The 12,831-nt window shown below is 39.3% G+C and overlaps 1 protein-coding gene across 13 annotated transcripts in view; it reads right to left on the bottom strand.

Moving 5' to 3' along the window:
* The window catches only part of fryb (furry homolog b), a 67,409-nt gene that overhangs the window by 17,778 nt on the left and 36,800 nt on the right, over nt 1–12,831 (bottom strand). For 12 of the 13 annotated variants that reach the window (XM_082156936.1, XM_082156934.1, XM_082156933.1 and 9 more), the window contains 23 exons: nt 12,571–12,742; nt 12,335–12,467; nt 12,004–12,111; nt 11,666–11,900; nt 11,369–11,554; nt 10,365–10,451; nt 9,896–10,155; nt 9,574–9,763; nt 9,359–9,483; nt 8,515–8,572; nt 8,257–8,348; nt 7,905–8,077; nt 6,494–6,654; nt 5,847–5,957; nt 4,547–4,701; nt 4,322–4,421; nt 3,882–4,053; nt 3,391–3,647; nt 3,022–3,168; nt 2,761–2,929; nt 2,024–2,114; nt 1,784–1,866; nt 630–780 (listed from right to left, as the gene is read on the bottom strand). In XM_082156936.1, the coding sequence (XP_082013062.1) occupies nt 630–780; nt 1,784–1,866; nt 2,024–2,114; nt 2,761–2,929; nt 3,022–3,168; nt 3,391–3,647; nt 3,882–4,053; nt 4,322–4,421; nt 4,547–4,701; nt 5,847–5,957; nt 6,494–6,654; nt 7,905–8,077; nt 8,257–8,348; nt 8,515–8,572; nt 9,359–9,483; nt 9,574–9,763; nt 9,896–10,155; nt 10,365–10,451; nt 11,369–11,554; nt 11,666–11,900; nt 12,004–12,111; nt 12,335–12,467; nt 12,571–12,742 (3,416 nt within the window). The remainder of the gene's footprint in view (nt 1–629; nt 781–1,783; nt 1,867–2,023; nt 2,115–2,760; nt 2,930–3,021; nt 3,169–3,390; nt 3,648–3,881; nt 4,054–4,321; nt 4,422–4,546; nt 4,702–5,846; nt 5,958–6,493; nt 6,655–7,904; nt 8,078–8,256; nt 8,349–8,514; nt 8,573–9,358; nt 9,484–9,573; nt 9,764–9,895; nt 10,156–10,364; nt 10,452–11,368; nt 11,555–11,665; nt 11,901–12,003; nt 12,112–12,334; nt 12,468–12,570; nt 12,743–12,831) is intronic. The other variant, XM_082156938.1, reaches the window with a different exon arrangement.

Below are 12,831 nucleotides of genomic sequence, written 5' to 3'. Positions count from 1 at the left end.
TACACAAAGGAGAGTTTTTAGCAGATACTCCTGCTATGCAATTCTGCTCATATTTTCAATAACTTCACCCGAGTTTTGATGTATATCTTCCTGTTCAGATGTCAGTGTGAGTCTGCACATATCTGATTAACTTGACAGATGGTTTATAAAAATCTAACACACGTTGATGTACCACCCTCTGATGCATGCCTGACCGCCCATTCCTCCCTCCCGAAAAAAATCACTGAACGTCATAAGGATGCTGGTAAGAATCACTGTTGTCATGGTAACGGAACAACAGTTCCCCTCTTGTAAACAAAACAGAGCTGAGGGTAACTGCTGTAAAATGCCAGAGCAAACTAACACAAGTGAGTTTTATGGGATTGGGTAAATAAAATTCATCCGCTGGACATGAACAAAACAGACTCTGTAAAGATTACTTTATTGTATGAATCCATGTGTCTTTGTAAATGTTTTCCAAGTCATGTATGTGTGAGGCATTTTTGTAGGAGGGTTGTAAAAGTTCAAACAAAAAAGGGACAAAATGACTTTGAACATTTAAGACCTTTCATAAATCTTATGTTCGAATAAGTCTGACTTCATGAAATTGCAAACGAAGCAAAAGAGTAGATTAAAAGTTTGGGCAGTACCTGTGAAGAGGTCCCCGTGGGGTGATGGTCTCGGGCAGGTAGTCCACGAGCGGGGCCCAACAGCCACCGTTTACAGGCATGGGGAGAGGTTGAGGTCTGTTACTCTCCAATACACTGATCAGCCAGGCGGCATATGGAGGCAGAGGGTCATCTGCCAACACACACAATTGGCATTAAAAAAAAAAACCCTAGACATCGTCGTAAAACAGAGTGATCAGGACCCTACCATGAACAGGTAAACAAATCTAAATCAGTTTAGCACCACTATACAACATTTGACCACAGAATGCTTTGATTAGTTTCTGATTGGTCAATCTGATAGTCTTTAGTTTCACATACAGTTAATATTAAATCTGTAGTTCAATAAACTGAATCTGAGTTTCTATAATCGAAATCAATCAGGAAACATTTCTAAAATCCCTCCTGCAAATTTCTACATTCATGTAGAATAATATAATATTATTTTATCTTTAGATACATTTTAAAGAATTGTAATAATTCTAAATAAACTGACAATCTATCATTAACAAAATATTTAAAAATAATGAATTGATTTTAATTAATTATTCAATTAAAGAGAAATTTCAGTCTGTCAATTCATATGACCATTTGGTGTGAGGAGTCGTTTTAGAGCACATCATCCAGTCAGATAATCATTTCTCTCCATTAGAGCTGACATGTTGCCACCCGTCCATCAGCTGTCATGACAGGTATGTAGAGAGGACAAAAGCTGTCGGCTCCCACACCCAAATCACAAATACATGTGCACAACTGGCTGACACGCAAATAGTGAAAATACATACAGACAAAAGGATGCAATGTGACCTCAATTTCAGAACCGAATTCCTTAAAACGGAGGCTTAAAGCTGTACTCAGCATGTATTTTTGGTAAATACAGTATGTGCTAACTGGTAAGTCACATGTACAGATATCAGCTGTTAGAAATCTACAGCTGTAAAACAAAGAGTGTAAATGTATCCTCAGCTACATGTGTCAGTGAGTGGATTGACAGCTGTGAACCATCTGTTGCTCTGTTCTTGTAATCTCAGGGATTACTGGCAGTAACCTATAAAGTCTGGAGGTGCACAGAGGGCTTGTGAATCAAAAAGTTGTCCATAACTATGTCCATAATACAGGTCAGATGAAGAACTTACTCTTCTCCTCATCATAAGAACCTCCTGAGCTGTTGCTGTAACGTGATTCCAGACGGTTATGAGCCCGTGCTGCGTTGCTCAACCTGAGTAAATGTGCACACAAATCACATGTTAGGGAACATAGAATGCACATGCATCCTAAAATGCATATTGACTTAACATGTATTAAGCTGTTTAACATCCAAGTAGCTAAATTATTATAATTTTTTTAAAATCTCAGTTGCATAAAGAAAGATGCACCTCTCTACATTCTCTCTGGTGATCTTTGCCTCATCTGTCTCCTGGAAGTTTTCTTGCCCGGCCACTATTGTATTACTGCTAGACGTTGTGCCTTTGCAAACAAACAAACAAAAAACCCAAATTAATTTAACATTAAGTCAGAACCATGCGTTTGGTTATGAGATTCACAGCATTGGATACAACACAGGGTTCGCCAATAAAGATGTCACAAAGCCAAAGAACTGTCACTGCTCGACTGCTAGTCACAACAAGTACTACATTTATGTTGAAACAAACCTATTTGTTAATTTATAGAATGAATTATTTAATAATTGAATAGTTCATGCAATAATTTACAGATTATCAACCATTATTATAAAAGTTGCATAGCATAGCAAGTAATTTCATGTTCATTATATTCAAAGTTGATCTTAGAAATGTAAAGATTTAAAAATTTAAATTAAAAATGTCACCAGACCAAGAAAAAATCAGGGTAACACTTTATTTTAAGGTGATGTATACATTACTACATTAACTTACTATAGAAATAACAATAAATTAATGTAATTACAAGTAACCAACCCTAAACCAAACCTAACCGTAACTCTATAGTAAGCACATTAAGTTAATTGTACTTACTTATTTAACTACTGAGCAATATTAATGTAACTATGTCACCTTAAAATAAAGTGTAACCAAAATCAGTACTATTGGCAGACATCTAGGCATCTCCAAGTGGGGGATCATATGTGCCTCACCTGAGGCCACAACCGAAGTCTTGTTGCTGGCAGCAAAGCGGTAGAACGGTGGGTTGTCACAGTGTAGAACCACTGGGTTTACCGGGTCTGTCTGCTGAAGCTCAAAGAGCAGCTCCTCCATGGTCTGAATGGTGTTATTCCGACACAGAAATATCACCACTTTCTTAATCTAAAAACAGTTAGAGACAAATTTAGTCCATTATATAGATCTAATAAAATGACCATGTGGGTTAAGAGTGTCTGTATGTGTGTTTTCCTTACATATGGCAGCAGTGTGGTGTCGCTGCTGACTCCACACAAGCTTATGAGGAACTGCAGCGTTATTCTCAAGTTGTTACTCCACTTGTCATTGGACACAATAGCATTCCAGGCGTTCTCCATCTCAGGACCTGGAACTTCGTCTCCATACTGATAAAAAACCCCAACAACAGTAACATCTTAGTTGACTGTAGAACCTTTAAAGGGGCAATTTTGTACACTTTTACAGCATTGTATTTTTCCCGAAAGTTATGTAAGGCAACAATTCTTGCAACAGAGATATTAAAGAGATCTAATTTGTGACTTTTCTTTCGTATTGGGTCGAGCCATCACCACAACTGGTATTTAAGCAATAGCCACAGCGCCTCTTACCTTTGCTGTCATGAACATGAGGTTGTTTAGGACCAGTGAAGTGGCCTGCAGAGAGCCCCAGCCGTTGCCCTTGAGCCTGTGGGTGATTCCCAGGTTGTCGGCCTGCTCACGGGCCTCTTCCTCCGGGGTGCTTGGGCTGGAGGTGGGGGGGAGCAGTCCTGTGTCCACCAGCTCTATGTTGTTCAGCCAGGGCAACAGATAGGTCAGCATGATCTGTCTGCCGTTAGGGTGAGTGGTGGGGAACCTTTGGCTGACCTCTGCATGTATGATTGTGGAGGGGGAAAAAAGCAGGCAGGTTTAGCATTCAAGTTCAAAAGTTGAGCTGCAGTACAATAACAGAGCACGCCTGACCAGGCCCATTCTTTTACACGTAGGTGTTTATTTGCCTTTAGTAGGGCAACACTTTGGTGACACATCCAAACATGTGGCTAAGAGGTATTCCTTGTAAGGCATGAGAAAGTGTGTCACATACGCAGACACGCACACCTTACCTGAGAAGAGAGGCAGGGTGAGTTCAGGATACATGCAGGCCAGCTGGTTTGAGAGCTGGAAGAGAGAGACGCTGTATAGCGGTGGTAAAGGACCATGTGTGCCATACAGGATATTTCCTGTTTTCTGCCCCACAATCCTCTTTGAGTAAACAGACAACTTGGACTCCAGAACCTGAGCGACACAGAAAATAGAAAATAATATAACATTTTCCCACGTGTCATTGTTTCCCACAAAAATTGTGATTATGAATTAACAGCATCTATGGAGCTAGTAATTTATTTATTTTTGGAATAAAAACTTGTATAAAGATTACTGTCTAACATATGGAACAAAAAATAAATCTTTTAGCCACTGAAAATACAGGACAAACAAGTACAAATCTGAGCTCTTGGCTTGAAAGAGCCAGCACAAAAAAGACACACAAAAAAAGGTTAGGTACCTGCATAAGCTGCATGGATATCTCGTAAATCTCTCTGCTTGTGTCAGATGACTTAAACAGCACCAGATTCAAAAGGGTCACAATGTCACATGGATAATTCCTGAAAAGTAAGAAAAAATACAGATAAAAACAATTTTTATTATGATGTAAAGTGACATCTTTGAAATTTCAAAATCTTGAAATTTCATGAAGGGTAACCATGGCAGTGATGAAGGTTCTGATTACCTGCTACCGCACACAGTAGCAATAGCTTTGAAGCATCCGGAAGCGAGCTGGTATGATCCAGTGAAGCAGCGATCCACGGCCCAGTTAAACAGATTCACCTGATCTGGGTTTAGTTCCAGGAGTAAGATAACAACCTCACAGCCAAGCCGATGCACCTGCAATCACGGCCAATGATATAAACAGTTTAAATGTGTGCTTTTCCCATAATCAAATCTGAATGAAAGTTTTTCCATCCTGCTAGTCATTAAAGGGTTATTTCACTCAAAATGTTTAATTCTGTCATTAATTACTCACCCTAATGTTGTTCCAAACCAATAAGACTTCCGTTCATCTTCGGAACACAAATGAGGATCTTTTTAATGAAACCAGAGAGCTTTCTGTCTCTCGATTGACAGCCTACGCAACTACCACTTTCAAGCCCCAGAAACTACCACTTTCAAGCCCCAGAAAGGTAGTAAAGACATTAAAGTGATCCATGTAACTCCAGTGGTTTAAGTGACGCGAGTGTTTTGTTTGCGCCAAAAAAACAAAACATAATTTACGACTTTATTTACAAAATATTAATCTCCAATGTGCGTGTTCACACAACAACGTCTGGTCTCGCGTCAAAACAACATGCATGCTTCATTGTGTTCTCGTGAACGTGCGAGCACATACGTGTTGGATGACATTGTGTTGACAGCGCGTAGGTCTGCTCCTGCTGTCGTGTCAACACAACATGCATGCATCGTGGTGTTCTTGTGAACGTTTGTTGGAGATTTTTTTTTACAAAAGTTGTAAATTATGTTATGTCGCTTCATAAAATTGAGGTTAAATCACTGGAGTCAGATGGATTACTTTAATGATGTCTTTACTACCTTTCTGGGGCTTGAAAGTGGTAGTTGCTTAGTTGTCAATGGAGAGACAGAAATCTCTCAGATTTCATTAAAAAGATCTTAATTTGTGTTCCGAAGATGACCGAAAGTGTTATGGGTTTGGAATGACAAGGGTGAGTAATTGAAGTAACCCATTAAACTTTAATAGCAGGCCTAAAAAAAATAAGATTACTCATTATTTGAATGGTTGACAACCCAGAACCAATAAAGTCAATAAAGAAGAAAAGCATATAAAACAAAATATGTTCTTAGGCCAATCCTGACAGGCTTGTTGGTTTAGTTTTAATGACAAGTATTAAACCTGATGCAGGTATTAAAAGCAGCTATAAAATTTTAAACAGGAAGCCTGTTCAGCATCAACAGGTTAAGACAAGGACTACAGCCGACACCTTTCTAGCAATAAAAAAAAAGAAGTGCATGCATACCCGGAGATCATGGCAGGCTAAGATATTGTCCAGCCACTTGTAGAGGTATCCGTCTGTAGAAAGGCCCACGTTATCGAACACAGGGCCACAACACAGTACCGCTGACATAGCCTGAGGACAAGCAGTATACACGCACAAACACAACATTACATCAAAGGAAATCCCATATCAACACTCAGTGATTTGGAGCATGTGGACAAACCACAGTTCCGACCCATTTCAAAATGAATCATCATCACGAGAGACTTTATACACAAGCTTCTTCTGTCTAAAAGCCCTGATCCATTGTAACACACAGAATTGGATTTTCACGCCGAAAAAAAGATCAGAGCATCGGGTACCTGCCAACTGCATGCCTGTTTGGACAAGGAGGGTACAGAGAGCTTGGGGAATTTTCTGTATACAGGTACTTCTGTATACAGCTTACAGGTACTTTCCAGATTGGATTTCAAATTTTTGTGATTTAGTGGCGCTAACATGACTGTATCATTTCATCCGTCCACAAAACTGTGATAGCAAATTCTAAACAATTCAAAACTTCATCTGTTCTCTTAAATTACGAGACTATATTTTTTACTAAAATGCCTTTATGAGGTTATTTATAACCTCTAAGAGACATCAATACCAGATTTTTTATCCAGGTTTACCTTCAAAGCGCAATACTGGTAGCGTGTGATCTGGTGGTTGCGGTCACTATAGCGGTCCAGAGGCGTGAACATGACACTGAAGGGTCCGGCCCACTGGCTGAAGAGAATGAAGAGGTGATGTCTCAAGCTCTGCTGGGGGAACAATAACCGCCTGTTGTGGACTAAAGAGAAAAACCCAAACGAGATTTGAGGATCTAACATGCTTTGATGTTTTGTTTTACAAACAAGAATTAATGGTACAGTGTACAATGTGTTTGGACAGGCAAATCTACATTTATTGAAAAAATACAGTAAAACAGTAATGTTAACTGTTTTCTGCTAATTTATTTTAAAATGTAATATATTCCTATGATGACAAGGCTGAATGAATTTTCAGCAATCATTACTCCAGTCTTAAGTGTCACGTGATCCTTTGGAAATCATTCTAATGTGTTGAGTTAGTGGTCAAGAAACATTTATTTTTATTATCAATGTTGAAAACAGTTGTGCTCCTTAATAGTTTTGTGAAAACCATGATCAAAATATATAGAATAATTTTGAAATCTTTTGCAACAGTACAAATGTCTTTACTCTCACTTTTGATTAATTTAATGCTCTCTTGATGAATAAAAGCATTAATTTCCTTCATTTGGTATCAAATAACGGTAGTTTATGTGTATAATGAATATTGAATTAAAAGTAATTACAATTATTTTAATACATTTTAATATTAAATTATACTACTATTATAATTTATAATACAATTGATTGAATTAAGGGTCAGATCAAGTAGAAATAGCTCTTTAAAGAATCATCTGTGTACATTTGTCCATTTACTTTGTAAAGGTAAATAACTTGTAAAATAAACTCCCCTTTTAACTGGTTAAAACTGTCATATTTATTTATATAAAATGCTAATATTCATCCCATATTTTACAGGATGTGAACACACTGAACAGCCCTGCATCACAAACAGCTTTTGATTTGTGAGCTGGCTGTGACGCAGGGCTTTTGATGGGCTTGCGTAGGCTACTTGTGTGTCAGAGGGGATGTTGTGCTTTGCTGGTCTGAGGGTTTTCTTGGTCAGTCAGCGCGTATTAATCAGAGCCTGCACAGTTCTATTCATAGCTCTGATCCTGGGCCTTTAGTAAGTGACTCACTCAGTGTTGGAGCCTATTGAGCCTTTGAAGGGGGCGGTATGTTTGGATAACCTTAGACTCCGAGACCTGTGTATCAATGGCTCTATTATACCAGGCTAAAATATCTCACCTGCTCTAATATGGTATTCAGGAGTACACTTCGGAGTATTCTGAGAATTCATTATACATTGGGAATGATCACTGAGATGCTAATGGAGAAGATGGTTCTAACTAAAATAATAAATTAGGGATATTCAAAGTATTTGGTCTATGTTTTTAATGTACAGTCTTACCTGGAACACACTGGATGAGGTTGGCCACCATTCCACTGAAATGAGCTCTCATGTCTTTCAAAATGTCCAGCTCTTTGTCATTCTCTGCTTCTAAGAGCATCCGGGTCAGATCAACATACTCCAGGAAAAGGGCTCCTAGAGCCAGGGAATCTCGCTCCAATGCCCCATTAGTACTGCAGAGAAGAAAGTAAAACAGGCGCACAAGGGATTTTTACAAGACTTTCTCTTTCCTAATTCAACAGAGGTCAAAGATTCACTTTGTTTTGAAAGAAGATCAGTTTAAAAAGTTAAACCCCAGATTTGACTTCATAAGTCCACAAAACCAGTCAGTGGGATCAGTGGACAAGTTCACCTGTCACTGATGACCCCTGAGTCAGCAAGAAGCTCAAAGATACGCAGCAGCTGCAGCCGGAGCAGATCTCTCCGCTCTCTCCGCTTCTTATTCTACAGAGACAGAAATACAGAAGGACACAGAGAGAGAGTCCATTTAAATCTAAAAATGTAAATACTACTGTGCATGAGCACTGCCACTGCACTATAGACACAACAATACACATAATGTTATCTACGGGGGTTTCCAAATTCAGCTGGATTTGGCCAGAGCTCTCACCTCAGGCCTCCTCTCCAGAGCTTCTTTCATTAGAGGATGGAGTTCTTCCACCAGCTCCCTAATCAAACACACATGAGAAACAGTCATGAGACACCCGCAGAATGAAAGCAACATAAATATTTCCACAAACATGCTTTTGGCTCATAATCCTGAAGTAAATAAGGCTTTTTCCTGCAAAAACTGTAATAATGTTGCGATGAATTCATATCTGACAAAAATTGTCAAAATTAAAATCCATATATCTAGGGGTTGACATTTCAAATTACATAAAATAACCTGTGCTGAGTGTTATTTTAGTATTTTATATACTTGTTATTTCGTTTTAGCTTTATTTATTAATGATTTTATTTTGGTTTTAGTAAAAAAAAAATTCTTAAACTGATTTATTTCAGTTAGTTGCCAAGGCAGCTAATTTTATGTTTATGTATTTCATCTAATATTTATATTTTATTTCAGCTTTTTTTCCGATTACAGAAAATTATTTGAATAGTTTTAGTTAACAATAAGAGCTTCAGTGAAGTCCTGTAGAACCTGTAGACATCTGTCCTCTTCTAAGTAACGGCACACGTCAGAATGGAATGACAGTCATCTGTGCTATTTTGTTTGGGACACACATTACTTGCTCTTTTCATGCGCTGTTCTCAAACACCTCACATTTTTCACAGCTCCCTCAGTGTGTGTGGCAAAAGTCCAGTGTAGCTGCCAGAATGCTTTGATAAATTTGCTGTAAAACTGCCTTGGTTTAGGAAATAATCCAAACTCTGAAAATCAACTGTTTTTAGGGGTAAAATTATGCTAAATAGCTCATTAAGTGAGAAAGAGGCATGTTTATTAAAAGCAATACCTGAACACAAGGGAATTTGTTCGCCCAAAGCCGAGGACCAGAGACTCTGTGATCTCTAAACTTTCCGATCTCATGAGGGGAACCAGCTGTTTCAGGAGCCATGCCACTGATGGTGTGCCTATCACCTGATCAGAAACACATACATGTACTTACTCATGACATCACAGTTCTTTAATCTTCCAAATCATCACTGTCCTACTATTGGCACAACGCACCTTGTTATCATACGTGACACTGCCGTCAGGTGTGGTAGCCATAATCTCAGGGGTGGAGGCTCTCAGGTGACCCGGACTCATGATGCTGGGTTTGGCAACACCGAGGCACAATATCAGGTAATTCCTCCACAGCGTCACATAGCCATCGGCTGGGCCTGGCGTGCTGGTCTTTTTGGCGTAAACGGGACTGCTGCAAATGTGTACCAGAGAAAGGGAAATTCTTGAAAGTCTGTTTTCCACCCCAGTATTCGTAAAAAATGTAAAATAACAAAAACTACTATAAACCGGACGTTTTAAGAGTAAAGATGATCGAAAAACTCACTTTGGGTCAACAAGTGGCATAAGCAGCTGTAGGCGAGTGAAGGCGTAAGGCCAGGCATAGCTGAGCGCCGTTGGGCAGTGTTTGGGGAGGTGCTCTGGCCTAAGGAAGCTATAGAGGCAGAGCACCCAGGGATCCTTCACAGAGTGGGCGAAGATCCACACGTGAGAGGGACTCTTTACATCATAGTGGCTGTTAACCAGGCGGGCGTTCCACTCTACCAGCCACTGCAGGTCCACGTGATGACTCATGGGCAGGGTGGCCTACACAGAACACAGATTTTAATAGCTGAACTTGAGCAAGCATGCATGAGTGTTATGACTTTAAAGACAGACATTTGGCAAATGAATTCTATAAAACTCTTGTGGCACAAATCAATTTTATGCAAGTTGAGGTCAGTACTGAGAACGACACACAATCATATGGATCCACAAACAGAAACACATCCGGAGGGTTAATAGGGAATGCTTACAGAGTCAGAGACAGCCACATGGACGAAACTGTCCAGCACGCTGGGGGCCAGTTGGTCCATAACCTCGATCATGGACTTATCGTCATCCTGAGAGCAGAATTACATGACAGTTACAAGGCTTGTGTTGAATAATGTTTAGGTTACACACTAACAGGTTAGGTGTTACTGATTAGGATTGCATCTGATATCCACTGCATGTGCATGCATGTTTATGATTAATTCAACTGGTCACATGACATCAAATTCAGTCAATAAGCTTTAGTTCAACCTAATGTTTGGTTATTATCTGTGTTTTAAATGATTATTATTAAATTAAATTATTAAAACTAATTTCTCCAACAACAATAATTGGCAAAAGAGAAACTCTTTTGTCTTTTCTTTTCTTTTCTATTCTATTCTTCATTTTTCTTTTTCCAAGTTATTGTACACGGTTGTATTCTATAATTTTCTCTTCTGTCTCTTTCTATTCTATTTTATTTGTTCTAATTGTTTTTTTATTCTATTCTGTTTTATTTATCTATCTAATTATATATATATATATATATATTTTGTGTCTTTTTCTACCTATCTTATTCTTTTCTCTTTCTCTTTTCTATCATCTTGTCTTCTATTCTATCATTTTCTATTTATTATATTCTGTCTTTTTCTATTCTATATTATTCTATTCTATGCTATATTCCTCTTTTCTTTATTATTTTGTTTTGTTTCTATTCTACCAGAATCTGTTCTAATATATTCTGTCTTTTTTTTATTATATCTTATTTTATTCTATTCTGTCTTTTTTCTAATCAATGTTATCCTTTTCTGTACTATTCTGTCTTTTCTATTCTATGCTATCTTTTTCTTTATAATTCTATTGTCTTTTTTTTATTCTTTCAGATTCTATTATATTATCTGTCTTTTTCTATTATATCTTATTTTACTCTACCTTGTTCTACGAAATTCTGTTTAGTTTAGTTTGTGTTTCTGGCATAATCTGCTACAGACCCAGCAGCCTGTCTCACCTCGGCTTGTCCGATGGCTGTAAACAGGCAGCGTATCTCTCGGAGGACGGACACGGCCAGTTTGCGAGTGCTGGTCTGGCAGGAGCACAGCAGCAGCAGGGCCAGACCCTCCACTGCGTGCAGCACCGTGGAGTGAGGACTGCGATCGGGCGCCAGTCTAGAGCTCCCGCTGCTTTGAGATCCCATCTAAGGTCAACAAATATACACACATACACATGATCATGCACACAGCCCCCGAAAACCATTTACATTGGTAAAGTGTGCATAGCCATTAAAGAGAAAAATTCATGCTAATACCTCAGCCGAGCGTTTTCCAGGCGCCTGTATCGCCAGCCTCCACTGTGTAAGGAAATGCAGCAGCAGTTTAACGGAAGAGTCCTGCAGGCCCTGCTGCGTGTCCTGCACCTCACGCAGCAGAAAGTTAGTGTACCCGAACAGCACGTCCTCTCGCCAGTCGGAGAAGTCCAGCAGCAGACTCTGCAAGGAATTCTGGGCAATGAGTCTGAGTTCATCATCCATGTGGACCGTCAGCCTGCAGAACCCAGAAAGAAAAACAATCAATGACAATTACAGCTTCTCTTATGTTTTTAATCCACAGTGTATTGTTTATACAAAGGGTACATGGTGAAACTCACCTGGCCAAGAGATCGATGAGCTCAATTTTGGACATGCCATCTGGCAGGATACGTGGAATGGCCGCAACACACGTCCGGAACAAGTCAATCTTTGGTTTTCTCTCACCCCTGACACAAGAGAAGGGATGAGGTAAGAAAAAGTAAACAATGAGAGAGACAGAGTAAAGAGAAACACAAGGAAATGGAAAAAAGAGAATGTCAGACTGTCTAAACAGGGTGTGTGTGCTGAACGTGACTCATAAGTTGTCTGGCTGTGAGCGTTTCCTTCACCCACTCATGTTACACTCTGAGATAAATAATAGGTGGTGACAGGTCAGAAAAAACTGTTTACGTGATCATGTCTTCGGGCTCCTTGTTGAGCATCTGGGCATTGGTGAGCATCATGCAGCGGCCCACCTCCTTATCCAAGTGCCTCAGGATGTTATCAATGGATTTCCTGACCTGGGAATAATACAGTGCCATACCTGCAGGGAACAGCATAAACAACCCAGACTATGAAAAACTGAAAAAAGAACAACAACGACAAACACAAACAGGCAGGTGTTTGTAATAGCTAAGTGCCCTGACCTATCAGTTTTGCTTCCTCCTCAGTTAGAGTTTTGCTGAGGTAGGTTTTTTTCTTCTTCAGTGTGTTCCCAGAAGGCAAAGTGGCCCCTGTGTTTGGCATGGGTGGTTCACCATCTTTCTGCTGCAGGTTATCGGCTATGACGAGGAATGCTCTCAGGGCGATGTTCATTCTCTAGATATACATCAGAAAATGAACAAAATATGCATTTCCTCATAGCAGGATCTCATCTCAGGTGGTCTATTGGGTTAAATGTGTTTGTA

This window comes from Leuciscus leuciscus (assembly GCF_965113295.1).
Source record: "Leuciscus leuciscus genome assembly, chromosome: 24".
In the NCBI taxonomy this organism is placed as follows: domain Eukaryota; kingdom Metazoa; phylum Chordata; class Actinopteri; order Cypriniformes; family Leuciscidae; genus Leuciscus; species Leuciscus leuciscus.
The sequence above is the reverse complement of the archived record's forward strand: the minus strand, read 5'-3'. Positions and strand labels throughout refer to the sequence as shown.